Source organism: Aythya ferina, assembly GCF_964211825.1.
Source record: "Aythya ferina genome assembly, chromosome: 1".
In the NCBI taxonomy this organism is placed as follows: Eukaryota; Metazoa; Chordata; class Aves; order Anseriformes; family Anatidae; genus Aythya; species Aythya ferina.
Genome location: NC_140296.1, coordinates 162,796,292 through 162,817,235, shown reverse-complemented (window position 1 = coordinate 162,817,235; position 20,944 = coordinate 162,796,292). Strand labels below are relative to the sequence as shown.

Below are 20,944 nucleotides of genomic sequence, written 5' to 3'. Positions count from 1 at the left end.
CTATAAATCCCTAAACTAATATATCTCTGGTCAAAAGTACATAAGTATTCTCATTACTAGTTCTTATTCATATATTATGAAAGAAACCTCTTTTCTATCCAGATATGATTTGTTATTTTGTGGTTACTGTCATAGTTAAAGGATTTAATATCATATGCAAACTCATAGAATTCCAGGCAGAAATTATGTAAGGAGGGAAGAGCAAAGCCTATTTCATAAGCTAGTCAGTCTACTGTGGCTTGCCATATCACCACTACAACCATCTGCAACCAACTGAATTCAAAATCCATTGCTAGCCTCATCCTCTGGAACAAGCTATGACAGATTGTCTTTCTATAGTTTATCTCAAAACTTCTTCAGGATCAAGCATTACAATTCACAGTTCAAATGAGCTCACCTTTCCTGCAAACACTTGCACTTTTGCTTCCTTCTCAACAGATCATGTGTTAGCATTTATTATCGTTTATACAGGTAGCTCTCACAATAGGAGAGAAAGTAATACTATATTTATTAAAAGTCCATGGTCTTTTAATAATAATAGAAGAAAACTGACAAAACTTAAAATCCATAAGGCCCATCGCCTTTTCTTCTCAAAATAGTTTATTTCATGAGCATGTAAAAATATTCAGCATTTTCACCCAAATTGCTACCAAAATGTAACTATTTTCAATACTGGCTTACATAAGATGGTCAATACCCAGTACATAGTAAAAATGGGCATTAGTTTACAGTTTAATCTTATCACTGAGTTTATGCTAAATATATTTTGACAGACAGGTAAATAGATCCCTTCTTTTGGTATAACAGGCAGTAACAGGAAATGAATTACATTTCACTAAAATTTCTAAACTCACATCAGCAATTATCTACTAAAAAAAAAAAAAGTTCCAAAATAGACAAGTCTTATGCCATAAAGTAAGGGCGGGGGAGGGAAATCAATTAAAATCACTGATTATCTTACTTCCCAAAGCACTCTTCTGAGATCCATTTCCCCCCCACCCCCTGCTTTAGTGCGCCAAGAGTGAGTATAGAAAATGGCTGAATGCAAGAAAAAAGCAAGGGAAACAAAATGGTGCATCATGGAATTTGATTGGTCAGATTTTGCTGCAGAGTCCAAGTCCGTGATACAGAGAAAGGAATATTTCCTGAGAATAAAAGCTAGCAATAAATAAAAAGAGCCTGGGAATCTTACAGTACAAGGCTTCAAAAAATATTTATTTCCTCTAAGCAATTCTCCCTGTTTTCTTGTTTATCCGCTTAAGAGAAAGCTGAATTGAACTCAATCCAACTGCCTCTTACAGATACATCCGTTCAAGCGTAGCATTGCAAAACTGAGACTTAGATTTCCTACTGGAATGGAGCAGAAAGCTCCCTGAATTACATAAAGGGCCTACTGCATTGAAAAATAAATAAAACACCATGGAAATCCAGAAAAAAGATCTGGAAATATCTTTTTAGGTGCTAAGTCCAAATCTATTGAGTAGGAGGACAAGAGTTTGTACAGGTGAGCGCAACAGTCAGGGAGAAATATCATTTTCCTGGAAGGTCTACAAGAGCCACTGATTACAACAGGTGGCTGAGAGTCTGCATTTAATGATATTCTGGACACAGTATCAAGTTATGAATCACTAATAGTCCATGGGAAAAACACTGTGTGTACTGGGTGCAGCAAAGATTTTGGGGGAACCTAAACATTCCCGGGAGAAAATTGATCCAGATACACATCCCTAAGCATTCAGAGCCAGAATCACGAATGATGCCACAAGTGCATCTCAGAGCAGACATTTTTCTAAACGTTTTAGGTTAAATTTGGAAAAGTTACCCAAAACAGGGGGCAATGTTTTCCAAAGTTGCCCAACCCTAGGTTCCCACTGCCCTACACCCAGCTCTGCAGGGAAACATTACACTTATCTCAGAAAAATTATGTGCTGAGAAGGGCCGGAGACCAATGTCACTTGTGATAGAGACGTTCAGAGCAGAGTGATAAAGAACTGAGAAAATTACTGACAGAACACCCGCCATTAAAGGGCGGGAAAGAAAACGTTCTCACTTCAGAAATAAAAGATTTAAAGAGAAAAAGCATTTGGAAAGGGAAACACTTGCTATTACGGATTAACTGTTAGTGGTACAAGAAGAAAATAGTATTTGCTGTGTAAGAAGGGGTATTTAAAATATACTAACCTCACAATTCATTGTTACTAATCAAAGAAAACAGAACTGTAAATAGAGTTGCATTAGTGCATTCATGATTGTTTTTAAGAGCAGACAGTAAAACAACTAGTTTCACTTTCAGCCTGACAAAGCCCGCGAAAAGAACTTTTTCATTAATACCTCAACTTGACTGACAAAACCTATGAAAAGAAGCGTTCCCCATTAATGGAGATTTGTCGAGTAACAATCACAGCAGGAATTAATCCAAACTGGTTTAATGTCCTCAACCCGAAAAAAAACGTAGCTTACATTGTTTGGCACTTACCTCGTAAGAAATGTGCTTTGGCCCCTGAAAAATTACAAAAGATGCAGGAAAGCGCATCTTCTATTATACAACATGAAGAGTTTACAGCTCTTTTTAATGGCCATGTGGTGGCTCTTAAAAGAGCCTTTGGGTTTTCGATAGTCAAAGATCCTTTTGTTGGAAACTTAAGCACGCTCCCCGCGGATGCGGCGGGCGAGCTGGATGTCCTTGGGCATGATGGTGACGCGCTTGGCGTGGATGGCGCACAGGTTGGTGTCCTCGAAGAGCCCCACCAGGTAGGCCTCGCTCGCCTCCTGCAGCGCCATCACGGCCGAGCTCTGGAAGCGCAGGTCGGTCTTGAAGTCCTGCGCGATCTCGCGCACCAGCCGCTGGAAGGGCAGCTTGCGGATCAGCAGCTCCGTCGACTTCTGGTAGCGGCGGATCTCGCGCAGCGCCACCGTGCCGGGCCGGTAGCGGTGCGGCTTCTTCACGCCGCCCGTGGCCGGCGCGCTCTTGCGGGCCGCCTTGGTGGCCAGCTGCTTGCGGGGCGCCTTCCCGCCCGTCGACTTACGCGCCGTCTGCTTCGTGCGCGCCATCTCCCCCGGAGCAGCCTCCCGGCACTGAAGGACGAGGGGCTTGGGAGAATGCGGCTGCAGGACCCGCTATTTATAGACCCGTCCGCGCTGTGATTGGCTGGCGGGATGGCGCAGATTCCATTGGTCTGCGGCGGGCGTTTGAAAATCCCGCGCTGCGGGGGGAGGTAACGGCCGCTCCCCGCCCGCAGCCCCCCTTGCGCGGCCCCGGCTCTCGCCCCCCCGGCCCCGGCCCCGGCCCCGGCCCCGGCCGCCCCTCACCCCGCGGCCGGTTTGACCCAGGTGCGGTCATCGCCGCCCCCGTCCCGCACAGCCCGGTTCCCAGCCCCCGCGTTACGCCCCCCCGACGCATCCTGCGCGACCCCCACTTCGATACAGCGCGCTCGCTCTCCTGGTTACTTTCCTCGGGCTTGACCTGCTCTTTACTTCTATCGTTCCCTGTTAATTTCAGGTGATGATGATCCCCTTTTTTCCCCAGCGTTTCTTTCATTTTATTATAGTGACGGGAAAGCGATCTGCGCCACGCACTTGGGGTATCCCCGAGGCTCGTTAAAATGATACTTTTCTCTCTGTACTTTGTATCTTCAGCTCTGTGTGGCTCGGTAACCCCCATGAAACAGTGTTGCCTTGCCGAAGGTCGCGCATATGCGGCATAATCCCCATGGAGTACCCTAAGTAAACAACCCGCTCGGTGGCGTTCGGCCAAGTCGCCTGGGAAGAGCAGCTGATGCTTAAAGGGGACGGCGGCACTTTATTAGAAATGGTTTATTTCATACCGGAGGGACAGAGAATACCGTGTGTATCTCTAGGACTACCAAAATCCAAAGTTGAAATAAATACCCTAATGAGAAGACAAGATGAATATTTAATTGCTTAGAACTTGATTTTCAGTCTTTATATATCTGTCCTTGCAAGAGCCCACTTACGTCATATAAAAATCCACCACTAAAAATCCCATTTTCTCCTCACAAGCAAAGAATTATTTTTTTCCCCCCTATTAATCGGAACATCCTAATCTGGAAGACAAAGCTAATACTAAATACCAGTGCAACTCACCGAAACGAACAAGTGTGAAACACTCTTTTACTGAAAAGGTGGGTGGCTCTGAAAAGAGCCTTTGGGTTAAAAACAGGATCCGCGGCGCTCTACTTGGAGCTGGTGTACTTGGTGACCGCCTTGGTGCCCTCGGACACGGCGTGCTTGGCCAGCTCGCCGGGCAGCAGCAGCCGCACGGCCGTCTGGATCTCCCGCGACGTGATGGTCGAGCGCTTGTTGTAGTGCGCCAGGCGCGACGCCTCGCCGGCGATGCGCTCGAAGATGTCGTTCACGAAGGAGTTCATGATGCCCATGGCCTTGGACGAGATGCCCGTGTCGGGGTGCACCTGCTTCAGCACCTTGTACACGTAGATCGAGTAGCTCTCCTTCCTGGTCTTTCTACGCTTCTTGTCACCCTTCTTCTGGGTCTTGGTGACGGCTTTCTTGGAGCCCTTCTTGGGCGCGGGAGCGGACTTGGCTGGTTCCGGCATTTCAGGGGTCTGTCACTACCTGTCTACCGCAGGAACGACGTAAATACAATAGCGGCGGCGCCTCTATTTATAGGGGCGGTATGCAAATGAGGCGGCTCAGGGCTGTTCTCTTCTATTGGACGCTCCGGGTCGGTGATGTCAAAGCCTTTCCCGGCGCGCAATTGGCCTGTGCCGCATCGGTGCCCCCATTGGCCAACTCTGCAATCGCAGCCTCCGCCAATCACAAGTGCCGCGGAAGCCCAGAAGGAAGGGATAAAAAGGCCGGGTGGAAGCTTTTGCTTTACTCCTCCGGATTTCGCCGCTTTCCTGCTCTCTTCTGCGGGCCTTGCCGATTTCCGAACTTCAGCCGAAGACATGTCAGGCCGCGGGAAGCAGGGCGGGAAGGCGCGGGCCAAGGCCAAGTCGCGCTCGTCGCGGGCCGGGCTGCAGTTCCCCGTGGGCCGCGTGCACCGGCTGCTGCGCAAGGGCAACTACGCGGAGCGGGTGGGCGCCGGCGCCCCGGTGTACCTGGCGGCCGTGCTGGAGTACCTGACGGCCGAGATCCTGGAGCTGGCGGGCAACGCGGCCCGCGACAACAAGAAGACGCGCATCATCCCCCGCCACCTGCAGCTGGCCATCCGCAACGACGAGGAGCTCAACAAGCTGCTGGGCAAGGTCACCATCGCGCAGGGCGGGGTGCTGCCCAACATCCAGGCCGTGCTGCTGCCCAAGAAGACCGACAGCCACAAGGCCAAGGCCAAGTAAAACCGTAGCAACAAACAACCCAAAGGCTCTTTTCAGAGCCACCCACATCTTCCTAAAAAGAGCAGGAACACCTAAGTATAAGTACTAGGATCACTTGTTTCTTTGGAAACAGATTTTATGTAACAGAAAACTTGCATTTAGGGGGAGTTCTCCTAAACAGCAACTCCATATTTAATGAACCAGCTCTGTTCTGTAAGTCCCTTCAATTTTATTCTCTAACAAGTTACTATTGCTAAAAATCAATAAAGTTTGGGGCGGGGGGGAGACACGAAAAGACCACCACCAAGCTCCGTCCCTGGACACGCCGTAGGACAAAACCCAGCCCAGCCCCACCGGGCACCGCGCGGCTTCCGAGGGGAAAAGCCCCGCGGACCCCCGGCGGCGGGAGGGGGCGTGGCCGGGCCTGGCCAATCAGGGAGAAGCGCGCGAGTTTCGAACCCGTGGCGGGAAGGGGCGCTCTGCCTCCCGGGTTGCGCTGGGTCCTTCCCCTTGGCTTTTTTTTTCCTTCCCCTCTTTCCTGCTTTTTTTTTTGTTTTGTTTTCTTTCTGAATTTTACACTTGCCATGTATTGCTACTAGAGCTTTCAGGCAACACTGGCAGATCTGTAAGTTCCTCACCAGGATGCTATCTCACAGGTTTAGCTTCTAAAGGTCGGGGGGGCTGTTCAAGTACATGATATTGGAAATGCAGTGGAGGTAATGGAAGATCATGAGTAAAATAGACTGAAGGGTACTTTCCTGCACCGCATAAGTTCCTATAGGGGATTGTTATGTACCTGTCTGGGCTTAAACTGAAATCTTTTCTTTTCTTTTCTTTTCTTTTCTTTTCTTTTCTTTTCTTTTCTTTTCTTTTCTTTTCTTTTCTTTTCTTTTCTTTTCTTTTTCCTCCAACAGCATGGCTAGCTGTTAAAGGTGCTCTTGGTTTTATCTGCAAGTTTTCTTTTCTGATATCCTTACATCTTCTTGGGCCATTTCTTGCCTTGGCTGCTTTGGGCCTTTTGCTGCCTTGGCCAGATACTTTGCTGCTACTGCTTTCTGTTGGGGCTTGGCAGCTGCACTCACTTAAGGCTCTTGACCGCTTTCCTGACGGCAGTGGGCGCGGTCTTGGACGCGCTCAGAGAGAGGATTAAAACTGGAGGAGGAAGATAAACAAGTGAAATCATCCAGAAGCTGGTATCCGCAAGGAGGAGCCTCCCACCGTTCGCGCCTCGGGGATTCGGATTCTGCCTTGCTGTGGCTCTCCACTCTGTGTTTTTCCGGAACATATATGTATATTTTTATTTATATATATATATATTTTTTTTTTTTCTTCCACTGTAATGGACCCTGCATGTTCCGCTTTGTCAGGCAGATACAGGCAAAGCAATTTATATATATAGGTTTTTTTTTATTCAGTAATGTTTTATGTGCAAGAAAATAAAGCTGTCCGAAGGACAGCCTTGGAATGCAAGGTCCGGAAGCTGTGGGAGGCTCTGCGTGAGGCTCCGCTGGGCAGAGTATGGCCTGGGGGAGTTTTTTTTGTGTTCTCTAAAAGCGGCTCTTGAGAAAGACAAGGAGGAAAACAGCACGCTATTCTTTTCAGCGTCCTCCCTCAGGAGGAGGAGGAGCGGGTCACTTGTGGCGATGTGTTAATCTGAGGCTCAGAAGTGTTGCTTGGAAACATGATGACAATTGCGCGGTTGTTTTTAACCGGTTATTACTTAATCAATGCCCAGTTTTGATTCGTGATTTTTTCTCCTACTTTTAAAGTGGTTCTCCTGAAAAGTTGAACTTTGAAAACGTAATAATTGCAGGACTGTAGTTCTGCATAAATTCGAGGTTGGAACTAGGTTTAAAACTTTCGGATTTTTTAAATATAATATCTGTTTCTCTTATATAGTGTGTTAAACAGAATAACCTCCTGGTAGATTCTTAGTATGGGGGGTGGGAAGTGATAAGATTAACTTGAAGGAGAGCATTAATTTGTAGAAGGTGCTGATTGGGCCTTTTGGGAAAAAGTTTTGAAACCGAGGCCTCCTAGATTTCATTTTTACTTTGGAATCACGGTGTGAGGAGGGAGCATTTCTCTCTTTTCAGAATCGACGCTCAAGCTGAAGTGCGTGACAAGAAAGCCTCTGTTTTGCTTGTCCTGGAAGTTTAAGAAGGAAGGATATCTTTCCATAAAGATATTTGAAACATCCTTTGAAAACACATGTATTCTGACATTATGTTTTCAAATGACATTTGTCTTGGTTGAAATGTAGTCCGAAATAGATTTTTTTCTGTTCTATTTGCTAAAAAAAAAATTTCCACTTAGTTGTCATAAATCACCAACTAATATTTTGTTCTTTGCCTTACCACCCATGCTTCTACCTTGCAGTGGAGTAAATAAATATCATGGCTTTCTTTCATAGCACTTTATGACTAATGTTCTTTTTTATGTGCCACCAAAGCACTATCATGGCATCTTACAATTATTAATTAGTTATTTAAGGCATACTCTGACCTATATATTCCAAATGCCCCTATTCTACAGCTAAAACATAACTGGAATATTTTCGTACAACTACCAGCTATACTTTCTCTTCCTTGTTTTTCTTGGCAATCTGTATTTAAAATGGAAAGGCAATATGTTCTTCTGCCTCATGTTAACATGCTTGGTTTAGATTAATACAATTTTTAACCTTGTACAATAGTTCCATAAAAGTCATGGATATTTTAAATTAGAAAAGAGAAGTGGATGAGCACAGCTATTTATGTATGGAATGACAAAAAAAAAAAAAAAAAAAAAAAAAGTACTATTTAGAAAAATTTCAGTTAATATGCAGAACTTCTATTTTATTTGGATCCCTCCCAAAATGTCTTTACCAGCTATTCAGCCAGCCTAAAGTATGGAAGTATTTCTACATAAAAGAGGAAACCTGTTATTTAAGAATGATTCATCACAGGTATTGGTAGTCATGGGGAAAAAAAAAACAACAGCCACAGACATACCTAATCTTTTGACTATTAAGTCCATACAAAGCATATCTTTATGCTTTAGAGCATAAGAATGTATAGCATAGCATAGGTGATGCCATTTCTCAGATAGCCTGGCCTCAAAGGGTGTTATTCAACCTGTAGTTGCTTTATAGGTCCCTGTAGTTATTTCATAGATATTTTTTCCATAAAGATAGTAAGCAAAATGATATCAAAAAAGAAACCATACTTGGTTGCACAAACATTTACTAGTATGTAGAAAAATAAGGAAAACCATAAAGGAATAAAAGAAAATTCACATTTTGGTTAACTTTACTACAGTGACAGTAGCGCATGGAAAAAAAATCCTCAAATATTCTTTCTTTCAGAAAGATTTATCCATGCTTTTCTTAAAGACAGTATTTGATTGCTCTGTAACATGGCATCTTTGTGGATGGCAAAAAGATATAATCCAAGCTCCCTTGCTTCTAAACAGTTTTCCATTAGAGGAAGGTGTGATTTTTATTTATTTATGTTTTCCTGCCTTTCAGGAGGAGATGTTGCTTCGGGATATGCTATTTTCTAAGTGTGTAGGCAAGTTAGAGAATTCCCCCAATTCGAACAAAAAATAATTGAATGAATTGTATGTTGTTGAGGGTAAGTCCGTGAAATTGTGTAAATCTTATTTAATGCTGTGACCATGTGACAGTTGATACAAAACATAAATACTCGTAGATTTTTCATTGATTCCTCTCAAACCTCTTCACTCAAATATTTAACTCCTTTAGTACCTTTCTGCAACTGCACATAGCAAATCAAGATATAATCAGGTAGAAATATCTCTCAGTTCTGCTGTAACGCAGAAACATTCTGAATAATATCATCAATACATTACTGTTTGTGAGCCCTTGAAAACCGATCTGCTTAGACAGCAAAGGGGATGAAAACAAGTTATTGATGTTATTAATTTCTCTGAGATATATGGTACAGGACTGATTGGTAAACACGAAAGGAAATCATGTGACTTCATTCATGTAGTAATTTCAGTCAGTGCCTCTGAATTCAGGAAATCTGAATGGGAGGATTGGGGTCTGAAAGCCAATTACTTTGTAGCTGCACAAGCACAGCAGAAAATCTGCCTTTGTAGTAAAAAATAAACGCTCCGAGTGTATCCAACAGTAACACAAAAGGCGGATCGATGTAATAAAACGCAGCTAACGCTCTGTACGCTCGGCATCGTCGCAGGTTCTCCCTAGGATCGCTGTAGCACAGCCGGGCGGGGGGGTCGCGGTGCGGGGCCCCTGCCCCTGGAGCGCGGCCCCAGCCCGGCGCTGCAGCAATTTCTGTCCAATCCCGCCCGGGCAGGAGCTGCCCGCCCTCCTCCTCCTCTTTCTCCTCCTCTCTCCTCTCCCTCCCTCCCCTCCTGTTCCTTGCCCCCCCGGCGCTCTCTTCCCCGGCTCGTTCTCATCTCAGTCACCTCCCGGCGGGGTAGGAAAGCGCCGAAGGGCGTGGGGGGCGGAGGGGGGTGGGGGGGCAGCCCCCTTCCTTGCAGTAGAAGGCAGCTGTTAAAAGCAGCCCGTGCTTTGAATGCCTCTCGTGTTTCTGGGATCGAGCTTTGGTCTTACTTAAACCGCGTTTTCTTTGTATGGTGGCTGCTGCTCTGCGTAAACAGCCAAGGAGCACTCAGGGTTATCACCTTGCCGTCTTACAAAATATTGTTTTGGTTCTGCAGCTGAGAGCAAAAAATGCTCCAATCTGCTTGAAAAACTGCTTCTGTAAGGAGTCTGTCGTTACAGCGTTTTCCCCCATGGTCGTTCTGTATTAGAAAACCTGATGTCTGTCTAGTGCAAAAACAACCATACCATCTTAAGCAGGCCAAGGTGGACAAATCTTTTCCTTTCTGGATGGCATTTCTATTAAGAAATAGTAGGAAGAAAGGCGCTTCCTTAAGAATTTGACTGGTAAAGTCTGCACTCTGCATATGAATGATACTGCTCTTTGATACATGGGGAAGGATTTCAAACCAAAACCAGCTCCTTCCCTCCTGCTACAAATGTTGCAGCTTTCCTCTGCAACATTTTCCTCATTGCTTGCCCACGTGGTTTGTGTGAGAAACACAGAAATGCCTGTGGGAACCAGCAGGAAGTGTTCACAGTTATGCAAACAGCTGCATTCTTTAGAATTTATTTCTGTAGAGGGGAGAGAGAGATCCATCCTCAACTTTTCACTCACCACATTCAGCTCTTCCTTCCTTGGAAAAAGACTAGAGAGACAGGGAGTCCATTTGTTCAAGGAAACCTGCAGTGCATAGACAGCTCTTTGGGCCTCTGTAACTTTTTGCTTGTTAACTAACTTTAGATGTTAAAATCGACCTCACTGAACTGACAGATTTAACTAATTATGTTATAAACAGTAAAGGAGATAAGTAAAACCATCTTCACCCAATAGTTGTCTATGTCCTGAAATTGTCCTAGTCTCAAGTAGGTCCTTGTATGGAAGCCATTTCAGACCCTTAAATCATCTTAATTACATCTCCCAGAACTTTCTTTTCCAATTCCACTACACTTTAGAAAAATATTTTAATTTAATTTTAAACAAAAATGTACACAATTAACTAAGGTGCATCTATTTTATCAAATGTTTCTATAGTACAAAGATATGGTATGCTCTGGTTTGCTCTCTGTTACTCTTCCAGTGATTCTTGACATTCAAATTATTTTTGTTTTAGCGCTTCTGAGCATTGAACAAATGATTTATTTAACCATGCATTAATTGTCTGCAGATGTGACAGGATTTTTTTATGCATCAGTAATAAACACGTGCATACTTTTTTTTTTTTAATGTCAAAACTTGTTAATGCGGTAATAAATTGTTGCATGCTGTCCCTCCCTATTGCACCTTTACCTCCTGGTTACATGTTACTTCCATGGCAATAAGCTAGCACACACAAAAAAAAAAAAAAAAAAAAAAAAAAAAAAGTATTATTAAGATAGGCCAGCACAGGATTATTTTTTTTAGCAAGACTTATAAAGCTCTGTCAGAGAAGAACCCCATTGGGCTTGGGATAGGAGATGTCATGATCCTCACTGCACAAGCAGTTCTAGTTTCTACCTAGAGGAAAATGACTTTGAACACAGTGGTGGTCTTCAGCATGCAGATGCAGGTAGAGCCCAGAGGCAAATTCACACCTGAAAAGAATTGCTGCTCTGCACTTGGATAGGCAAACCCACAGGGAGCTGTAAGTCCAGCTGTCAGGGCCAACAGGTTAGTCTACCTGAAGGAAAACAGAAATGAGGGCTAAACTGACCAAAACTAAGACAGACCATCTGTAATCTAGAAGCATATTGAGCTACAAGGCTCAAACTGCAGGATTCTCCTTTATATTGATGGGTAACCACCAACTTTGGCTATAGACCTGTCTTCAGTTTCATGGAAGATGACCTGTGCAGAGGTGTAGGTTGATGGCCTGAGCAGAGACTGACATCTTCAATGTTCCATATTTGTGGGGTGAGCTCCTTTCTAACAACTAAACACGTTTCCTCAACACCCCAAGGAGAGTAGAAAGTAGTGGGAAAAAAAATGTTGAAATTCACATTATTTCACCAGTCTTCTCCTTGAAGTGTTGGTTGTCTTTTGGGAAGGTCAGAAGTATTAGTGGGAATGGCAAGACGTGTGATTGAGAGCAGATGCAGAGGGGAAGATGAGTGCTATGATCTGCTATGACATACAGGAGCAGAGCTGTTTTCTCTCTCCTTTCCTGCCCTCTCCCAGACTGTTCCAACTGTTTTCTCTGTCTGCCTTGCCATGTCTGAGAGACAGCTAAAGCCTCTTCCAACTGATGCTGCCTGATCAGGAAGAGGAGAACAGAACTAATTACCCTCTCCGTTCTGTTCTGACTAACAGGGAAAGCTGACCTATAAAAATGACAAATAGGTAGTTCATAGCTTAATAACAACTTATTGGGGTCTATGAGTACCAAACTCCATACAAAAGAACCACCAGGAGTAAAGGGTAAACACTGGGTGTGGAATACAAGACCAATATGTCACATTAGGAGATATTTAATTCATCCAGGAAAGTTTAATACTCCGTTTACTGATGTCCTGGTTTCAGTTAGGACAGAATTAATTTTCCTCCTGGTAGCTGGTAGGGTGCTATGTTGTAGATTAGGATGAGAAGAGTGCTGATAACATGCTGATGTTTTAATTGTTGCAGAGCAGTGCTTACACCAAGCCAAGGGCTTTTCAGCTCCTCGCTCTGTCATGCCAGTGGGCAGGCTGGGGGTGCAGCAAGAGCTGGGAGGGGACAGAGCCAGCTGACCCAACCTGGCCAAAGGGGTATTCCACACCATAGGGCATCATGCTGAACAAGATATAGGGTTGGCTAGCCAGGGGTGGGGGGCGGCTGCTCGGTGACAGGCTGGGCATCGGTCAGCAGGTGGTGAGCAATTGCACTCTGCATCACTTGTCTCATACACAGTAGTAGTAGTAGTACTATTAGCATCATTATTGTTATTATTATTTTTCTGTCTTAATAAACTGTCTTTATCTCAACTCACAGGCTTCACTTTCCTGTTTCTCTCCCCCATCCCAGAGAGGAAGGGGGGAGGGTGAGTGAACCGCTGTGTGGTGTTTAGCTGCCAGCCGGGTTAAACCACAACAACGGATTAAACTTAATTAAGGAAGATACTAATAATATAAAATAACATTGATAATTTCTCAAACTTTATGAAAGTCCCAAAAAGAAAGACTCCAGAAAATCTAGGGGATGTGAGAAAAAATCATTCAGTCTTGTGCTACATGGTTTAAAAAAATGGATACAATTTCATTGCTTTTCATAGTACTCTTACACTAGAACAGGAAAATGTGAGAAACACTGACAAGCCTAGTGTTGGCCAATATATGGTTAAGTTCGGGAAAAAGAAATGTAAAAGGACAAAAAAATAGGAAATACTAATACAGTACCTGAAAGGAAAAGAGTCACTAAATTAACATGAAAAACTAACATGAACTGTTTATGTTCAAGATAATAATAGTAGAGACCTTTTAGAGAAAAATACAGTAAATATATAGTTATATACCCAAGTGTGGGATATATGAAGACCTTAATACTGTAACTAACCAGGCATGACAGAGAATAGTCTTCGAAAGAATTAAACGGTATGTTCTCAACGTCTGGAATACAAGTTAATCGATGATTTTTCAAGAACACAGGAGAATACCCAGAAATGTATATTCCCGGTAAGTATAATTAGGAAGAAAGAGGGCCAAAGTCACACGGCATGTGAGCGCACCCGGGGCTCGGCGGCTCTGCACCGCCTGCCCTCAGGAGAATGGGCCGAGGACGACGCGTACTGACGGGAGACCCCTGAGGGAGTCTCCCTAGCAAAGGATGAGGTTTCAACCCGAGAGCGCGGGCGCAGCTGCCCCCGGTCCGGGCCCTTTGTGTGAGCGCCGCGAAATGGCGGCGGGGCGCGGGCGGGGAGCGGCGCCGCCATTGGCTGGGATTTGGTGCAGGGCCGCGGCCGCGGGGCCCGGGTCCCCCAGCGGCTGCGGGGAAGGCGAGGCGGGCGCCGGGAGAACGGGCCGGGCCGAGAGGCGGACGGGTCCCGGTCCCCGCCGTGCCCGGGCCGGGCCGAGCTGAGCCGAGGCAGCAGCGGCGGGGCCGTCGCCTCCCGGGGCCGCCCCGCGGCGCCCGCCCCCTCTCGGAGGCGCCCCGGGGCGGAGGCGCGGAGGAGAGCCCGCCCCTGCCCTGCCCCGCCGCAGTCCTCAACCAGGTCGGACCGCCGGCAATATAGGGGAGCGCGGGCGGCTGTTCCCGCCACTCGCTGTTGGGGCAGAGCGCGGCGGCACCATGTCCGGCAGAGGCAAGGGCGGGAAGGGGCTCGGCAAGGGGGGCGCCAAGCGGCACCGCAAGGTGCTGCGCGACAACATCCAGGGCATCACCAAGCCGGCCATCCGGCGCCTGGCGCGGCGCGGCGGCGTCAAGCGCATCTCGGGGCTCATCTACGAGGAGACGCGCGGCGTGCTCAAGGTCTTCCTGGAGAACGTGATCCGCGACGCCGTCACCTACACCGAGCACGCCAAGCGCAAGACGGTCACGGCCATGGACGTGGTCTACGCCCTCAAGCGCCAGGGACGCACCCTCTACGGCTTCGGCGGCTAAACTCGTCGTAGGTTAGGACTCGCTTTTACCAAACACAAAGGCTCTTTTCAGAGCCACCCAAGCTTTCAAGAGAAGGGCGTTAATCACTGCTCACACGCGTATTGCTCGTAGTGTCGTGATGTACTTCACTGGGGAAAAAAAAGAAGGCGGCTGGGTTCTCCCGCCTTGGTCCGGGATCGTCTCCCCCCCACCAACACCCCGGTCTTTCTCTCTCCTTCCTTCTAAGCAGCAGGAAAGCTTGCACTTGAGGACGGGGGGGGGGCGGGGGCTGCCCCTGCCGCTCTTGTACTCTCCTGCAAAGAATGCGCGGGGAGCGGCTGGAAGGCTTGACTCGCTCATGCGGTTCGCTGGGCTCGAGGAAAGAATCCCTCGGTTCCAGCTCCGGCCTCTGCCATTCTCCCCCAACAGCCGCTTCCCCTCTCCCAACGGTCCGACGTGGGGTGGGGGCGGAGAGGGAAGGGAAACCAGCGGTGCGGGGAACAAGCGCTATTGCGAGCCGCGTCTCTGCTACCGCCCTCGGAGCAGCAGCCTCAAGCGGGAGGCTCCTGAAATAACGGGGCTCTGTTTCCTCCCGTCCGCTCCCTACGCGGGGATTTGGGGGGGGGGGTGGAATAGCAGCGGCCACCATCGCTCGTGGCGCCCCAGGGACAGGGCAGGAAGGAAGCGGCACGCCCTCAGCGAAACCCGCTTCGCTTATTGCCCTCCTCCCGCTCGCTGCCCGAAAGGCTTCCTGCCGGCTCCCCGGGCTCGTCTCCCGCTGTCCCCCTTCGTCCCCCCCCCCCCCCCCCCGCCTCCGGCAGTTTGAAATGAAGAACCAAGGAGATCCCCCCACCACCACAACACACAAGGGGCGGGGGCCCGAACTAAACACAGCTTGCGGGCCGCATCCCTCCCAGCTCCTTTGTTTCCGACCGTCGCAAAAGAGCCCTTGCACGAATCATCGCGCGCCTGCCGCCGAAACAGAGATTCAGCTCTCTCTGGTGGCCGTGTGGTGGCTCTTAAAAGAGCCTTTGGGTTTGGTGGTCGAGGGGCAGCAGCCTCAGGCGCGCTCCCCGCGGATGCGGCGGGCGAGCTGGATGTCCTTGGGCATGATGGTGACGCGCTTGGCGTGGATGGCGCACAGGTTGGTGTCCTCGAAGAGCCCCACCAGGTAGGCCTCGCTCGCCTCCTGCAGCGCCATCACGGCCGAGCTCTGGAAGCGCAGGTCGGTCTTGAAGTCCTGCGCGATCTCGCGCACCAGCCGCTGGAAGGGCAGCTTGCGGATCAGCAGCTCCGTCGACTTCTGGTAGCGGCGGATCTCGCGCAGCGCCACCGTGCCGGGCCGGTAGCGGTGCGGCTTCTTCACGCCGCCCGTGGCCGGCGCGCTCTTGCGGGCCGCCTTGGTGGCCAGCTGCTTGCGGGGCGCCTTCCCGCCCGTCGACTTACGCGCCGTCTGCTTCGTGCGCGCCATCGCTCAGCGTCTGCCTCAGAGCTTGACAAAGCCGCACAAGGCGAGCAGTGAGCTGTGGCGCTGCCCGACCCCCTTTTATAGCTCTCGCTTCCTCTCCATTGGCTGATGGAAAGCACCGATCTCATTGGGTCATTTTGAAAATCCCGCGTTAACCCCATTGTGTTCTGGATAATCTCTTTAATCGTTAAATCCAAGGCTCGATCTTTTCGGCTTTCGTTCTTCTACAAACATTTCCTTTTAACTATTTCTCTACATTAATGGTCACGTTCAGATTTCCATAATATTCTGATGTTCCCCACTTAACCTTTGGAAGAAGTCTGCTACCGAAGAGCAGTAGATATATCCTCAGAGTAAAGCAGAGTGTATTTTTTTTTTACTTATTTAAAGCTATTTTCCTCTATATTTATGCTTTATAAGCCCTTAAGCAGATATATACATACTATTTTCCACGTTTAGAAGACAGGAAATCAGTGCTTTTTCATTTCTACATTGCAAAACTGAAGTAATAAATATCTTACTGGCTTCTGTTTTGTTGTTACAGCTAAGAATTTTTTTCCTAACCGATCGTTTTATTTGAATTTCAACAATAAAGATTGTTATGCCAGTGCACTTTTCTTGTACTACATCCATTCTGTTTTCTTTCTATGTACACAAGTATACACAACAACGACATTTCACACACAGGCACAAAGATGAATATTAAAAAAAAGGAAGATTTTTTTAAAAGTCCTTCTTTCTAGGAAGGAGATAGAGGTTGAAAATGTACAAACGACTCCCTTTAGAAATGGATGGACCGAGCACATCTTCACCGCACCGTGAGGCATTGAGGAATGCTCCGAGTCAACCAATTACACGCATCGCTTTGTCGGCCAATCTCAGGCGAGGAGGAGGGGACAACTCCTATAAATAAGAGCCGGCAGCCCTTGCTCTTTCTTTTCCCAAGAAAAGCCTTTGAGATCTGGGATGGCGCGCACGAAGCAGACGGCGCGTAAGTCGACGGGCGGGAAGGCGCCCCGCAAGCAGCTGGCCACCAAGGCGGCCCGCAAGAGCGCGCCGGCCACGGGCGGCGTGAAGAAGCCGCACCGCTACCGGCCCGGCACGGTGGCGCTGCGCGAGATCCGCCGCTACCAGAAGTCGACGGAGCTGCTGATCCGCAAGCTGCCCTTCCAGCGGCTGGTGCGCGAGATCGCGCAGGACTTCAAGACCGACCTGCGCTTCCAGAGCTCGGCCGTGATGGCGCTGCAGGAGGCGAGCGAGGCCTACCTGGTGGGGCTCTTCGAGGACACCAACCTGTGCGCCATCCACGCCAAGCGCGTCACCATCATGCCCAAGGACATCCAGCTCGCCCGCCGCATCCGCGGGGAGCGCGCCTGAGGCTGCTGCCCCTCGACCACCAAACCCAAAGGCTCTTTTAAGAGCCACCACACGGCCACCAGAGAGAGCTGAATCTCTGTTTCGGCGGCAGGCGCGCGATGATTCGTGCAAGGGCTCTTTTGCGACGGTCGGAAACAAAGGAGCTGGGAGGGATGCGGCCCGCAAGCTGTGTTTAGTTCGGGCCCCCGCCCCTTGTGTGTTGTGGTGGTGGGGGGATCTCCTTGGTTCTTCATTTCAAACTGCCGGAGGCGGGGGGGGGGGGGGGGGGACGAAGGGGGACAGCGGGAGACGAGCCCGGGGAGCCGGCAGGAAGCCTTTCGGGCAGCGAGCGGGAGGAGGGCAATAAGCGAAGCGGGTTTCGCTGAGGGCGTGCCGCTTCCTTCCTGCCCTGTCCCTGGGGCGCCACGAGCGATGGTGGCCGCTGCTATTCCACCCCCCCCCCCAAATCCCCGCGTAGGGAGCGGACGGGAGGAAACAGAGCCCCGTTATTTCAGGAGCCTCCCGCTTGAGGCTGCTGCTCCGAGGGCGGTAGCAGAGACGCGGCTCGCAATAGCGCTTGTTCCCCGCACCGCTGGTTTCCCTTCCCTCTCCGCCCCCACCCCACGTCGGACCGTTGGGAGAGGGGAAGCGGCTGTTGGGGGAGAATGGCAGAGGCCGGAGCTGGAACCGAGGGATTCTTTCCTCGAGCCCAGCGAACCGCATGAGCGAGTCAAGCCTTCCAGCCGCTCCCCGCGCATTCTTTGCAGGAGAGTACAAGAGCGGCAGGGGCAGCCCCCGCCCCCCCCCCGTCCTCAAGTGCAAGCTTTCCTGCTGCTTAGAAGGAAGGAGAGAGAAAGACCGGGGTGTTGGTGGGGGGGAGACGATCCCGGACCAAGGCGGGAGAACCCAGCCGCCTTCTTTTTTTTCCCCAGTGAAGTACATCACGACACTACGAGCAATACGCGTGTGAGCAGTGATTAACGCCCTTCTCTTGAAAGCTTGGGTGGCTCTGAAAAGAGCCTTTGTGTTTGGTAAAAGCGAGTCCTAACCTACGACGAGTTTAGCCGCCGAAGCCGTAGAGGGTGCGTCCCTGGCGCTTGAGGGCGTAGACCACGTCCATGGCCGTGACCGTCTTGCGCTTGGCGTGCTCGGTGTAGGTGACGGCGTCGCGGATCACGTTCTCCAGGAAGACCTTGAGCACGCCGCGCGTCTCCTCGTAGATGAGCCCCGAGATGCGCTTGACGCCGCCGCGCCGCGCCAGGCGCCGGATGGCCGGCTTGGTGATGCCCTGGATGTTGTCGCGCAGCACCTTGCGGTGCCGCTTGGCGCCCCCCTTGCCGAGCCCCTTCCCGCCCTTGCCTCTGCCGGACATGGTGCCGCCGCGCTCTGCCCCAACAGCGAGTGGCGGGAACAGCCGCCCGCGCTCCCCTATATTGCCGGCGGTCCGACCTGGTTGAGGACTGCGGCGGGGCAGGGCAGGGGCGGGCTCTCCTCCGCGCCTCCGCCCCGGGGCGCCTCCGAGAGGGGGCGGGCGCCGCGGGGCGGCCCCGGGAGGCGACGGCCCCGCCGCTGCTGCCTCGGCTCAGCTCGGCCCGGCCCGGGCACGGCGGGGACCGGGACCCGTCCGCCTCTCGGCCCGGCCCGTTCTCCCGGCGCCCGCCTCGCCTTCCCCGCAGCCGCTGGGGGACCCGGGCCCCGCGGCCGCGGCCCTGCACCAAATCCCAGCCAATGGCGGCGCCGCTCCCCGCCCGCGCCCCGCCGCCATTTCGCGGCGCTCACACAAAGGGCCCGGACCGGGGGCAGCTGCGCCCGCGCTCTCGGGTTGAAACCTCATCCTTTGCTAGGGAGAGTCGCCTCTTCTTACGTTTCGTTTCGGGGGTGCGTTCGCGTTCTCGTGTGCCTGTGTGTCGGAGAGTTGTTTGCTTTTATTTGCCACATCTCTGTATGATGAAACACGGCGCTTGTTTGCTTTTATGGGACTGTGGGGCTGGTGAAGGAACAGGTTTGTGTTTGAAGTTAATGTACCCATGGAAATATGTACATTGCTTCGAAATCTTTTAAGAACGTGTCACTCTTTGCTCACTTTCATGTTCATACTCTTTCCAAATCGATAGCTACACACTGTCGACACATAATACTGCCAAGTGTTCCCTTTGCTTTTTTCTTCATGTTTGTACTTTCTGAACAGAAAGCACAGTATCTTTTCTAACTGCAGTTATGCAACTGCACTGACAGGGAAGAGTACATGATTTTAATGATTTGCATTATAATCATTTTTAGAAAACTAAAGTGTTCACATGTTATTCAACACAGAAAATGGAGAATAAATTCTCCCTCCCTCTTTGTCTTTTTCTGTCATTTTATGTCTTTTTCAGTACAGAAATGCTCTAGAAATATTCTAGAAATTTTCTCATCTTTAAATAGCTATAAGGTCTTTAGACAATAGTGACAGTCAACAGCTAATAAAAATAGAAAACTTGCAGCTATAGATGACAATGTATACAAAATATAACACGTTTAATATTTCAGTCTGAACATCTAAAATAACTGTCATAAGTATCGATATCCTTTAAAATAGACTTCTTAAATGTGGTTCTAAGGTATGCTGCGTCCTTTTGAAGTTATATGGAATGTTTATGAAATGTTACACTAAATTTTCTCTTTCAGAGCATTGTAACAAAATGTATTGTGGAGACAAAACCAGAGATCTTAGGGCTACACTGCCCCAGACTGGTACATTGAGGTCTGGACTTCTGGACATCTGAACACTGCAGATGTTCACAAGAGAACTGCCATTACTAGACAAATGTGTTCTCAGTAGTTTTCAAACCATTTTTATGCCCACTTGTTCCTTATGAGGGGAGTTCATGGGTGGGGGGAATGGGTGTTAAATCGGAGAGTCTGAGCATCACAGAAACTGAGTGAAGCTTCTCACCTTGCTTAGAAGTTCAGCACAGCAAACCCCCTGGCATCCTGGGTCCCTCTCTTCAGACAACACTACTTTGGACATAGGATGGAAATCTTTGTGCATCCAGAATATTGTACAGCAGGGTAAAAGGCAAAATGCAAAATCAGTAACACCCTGGTAAGGTGTACAGAATGTTGTATTGCTGCATCAGAATATTTCCCACTATTCTGACAAACCTTGAAAGATTAGATTTGTTATGACTTTAGCAGTCTAATCCTTTTTAATCTGCATTTAGCTATGCCAGACAGGTCTCTTTTATAGGTCTATAAATCAATTTGTCTGATACCAAGAAATCTAAGCTTTGAATGGCCCTTAAAGGTTCCAAAAAGAATATATATATTGTATTATTTTTATGTATCAGGCTATGTAGCCCTAGTTCCATCCAACCAAAAAAATAACTTAATTTCTTTAAAAGTGGTTTATAACACTAATTTACTCATGAATTAATTAAAATTTTAATTTATAATGTCGCTATGTGATACTTTAATTCTAAAAATCATAAATACTCCTTTTCTGAATATATAGAGTACTGCTATAAAACATAACAATTTCTCTATCATAATGCACAAATATCATCAAATCGGGAATCTTAACATCATAGAATAATTTCAGTCTGTTTAAACAACTTTATTTTCCTCTCGGGCAGTGAAGTCAACTCAACAAGAAAGCAGCTGAATTTCTGATTCACGATGAGTTTAAAGCTTAATCTTAAATCCAGGTTTCAATTTTATTACTAGGAATATCTTCGGTTTTG

The 20,944-nt window shown here is 48.5% G+C and overlaps 7 protein-coding genes across 7 annotated transcripts; 3 read left to right on the top strand and 4 right to left on the bottom strand.

The window, feature by feature from the left end:
- Window positions 1-2,410: 2,410 nt before the first annotated feature.
- Window positions 2,411-3,171, bottom strand: LOC311429765 (histone H3.2). Its single transcript, XM_084505965.1, has one exon. It carries the CDS (start codon window positions 3,049-3,051, stop codon window positions 2,641-2,643), a length of 411 nt encoding a protein of 136 aa, XP_084362091.1. The 5' UTR covers window positions 3,052-3,171; the 3' UTR covers window positions 2,411-2,640.
- Window positions 3,172-4,117: 946 nt separating this feature from the next.
- On the bottom strand, window positions 4,118-4,657 carry LOC311429764 (histone H2B 8). Its single transcript, XM_084505964.1, has one exon. The coding sequence runs from the start codon at window positions 4,572-4,574 to the stop codon at window positions 4,194-4,196; it is 381 nt and encodes a 126-aa protein (XP_084362090.1). The 5' UTR covers window positions 4,575-4,657; the 3' UTR covers window positions 4,118-4,193.
- Window positions 4,658-4,855: 198 nt separating this feature from the next.
- On the top strand, window positions 4,856-5,594 carry LOC311429763 (histone H2A-IV). The gene has a single exon (XM_084505963.1). It carries the CDS (start codon window positions 4,929-4,931, stop codon window positions 5,316-5,318), a length of 390 nt encoding a protein of 129 aa, XP_084362089.1. The 5' UTR covers window positions 4,856-4,928; the 3' UTR covers window positions 5,319-5,594.
- Window positions 5,595-14,107: 8,513 nt separating this feature from the next.
- LOC311429760 (histone H4) lies at window positions 14,108-14,512 on the top strand (the record flags this gene model as incomplete). Its single annotated transcript, XM_084505960.1, has 1 exon — window positions 14,108-14,512. The coding sequence occupies one exon, from the start codon at window positions 14,108-14,110 to the stop codon at window positions 14,417-14,419; it is 312 nt and encodes a 103-aa protein (XP_084362086.1). The 3' UTR covers window positions 14,420-14,512.
- Window positions 14,513-15,408: 896 nt separating this feature from the next.
- LOC311429757 (histone H3.2) lies at window positions 15,409-16,010 on the bottom strand. The gene has a single exon (XM_084505957.1). The coding sequence runs from the start codon at window positions 15,867-15,869 to the stop codon at window positions 15,459-15,461; it is 411 nt and encodes a 136-aa protein (XP_084362083.1). The 5' UTR covers window positions 15,870-16,010; the 3' UTR covers window positions 15,409-15,458.
- A 687-nt stretch (window positions 16,011-16,697) lies between these two features.
- Window positions 16,698-17,293, top strand: LOC311429756 (histone H3.2). The gene has a single exon (XM_084505956.1). It carries the CDS (start codon window positions 16,833-16,835, stop codon window positions 17,241-17,243), a length of 411 nt encoding a protein of 136 aa, XP_084362082.1. The 5' UTR covers window positions 16,698-16,832; the 3' UTR covers window positions 17,244-17,293.
- An 896-nt stretch (window positions 17,294-18,189) lies between these two features.
- Window positions 18,190-18,594, bottom strand: LOC311429761 (histone H4; the record flags this gene model as incomplete). The annotated part of the gene is made up of 1 exon (XM_084505961.1): window positions 18,190-18,594. The coding sequence occupies one exon, from the start codon at window positions 18,592-18,594 to the stop codon at window positions 18,283-18,285; it is 312 nt and encodes a 103-aa protein (XP_084362087.1). The 3' UTR covers window positions 18,190-18,282.
- Between the last annotated feature and the right edge of the window lie 2,350 nt (window positions 18,595-20,944).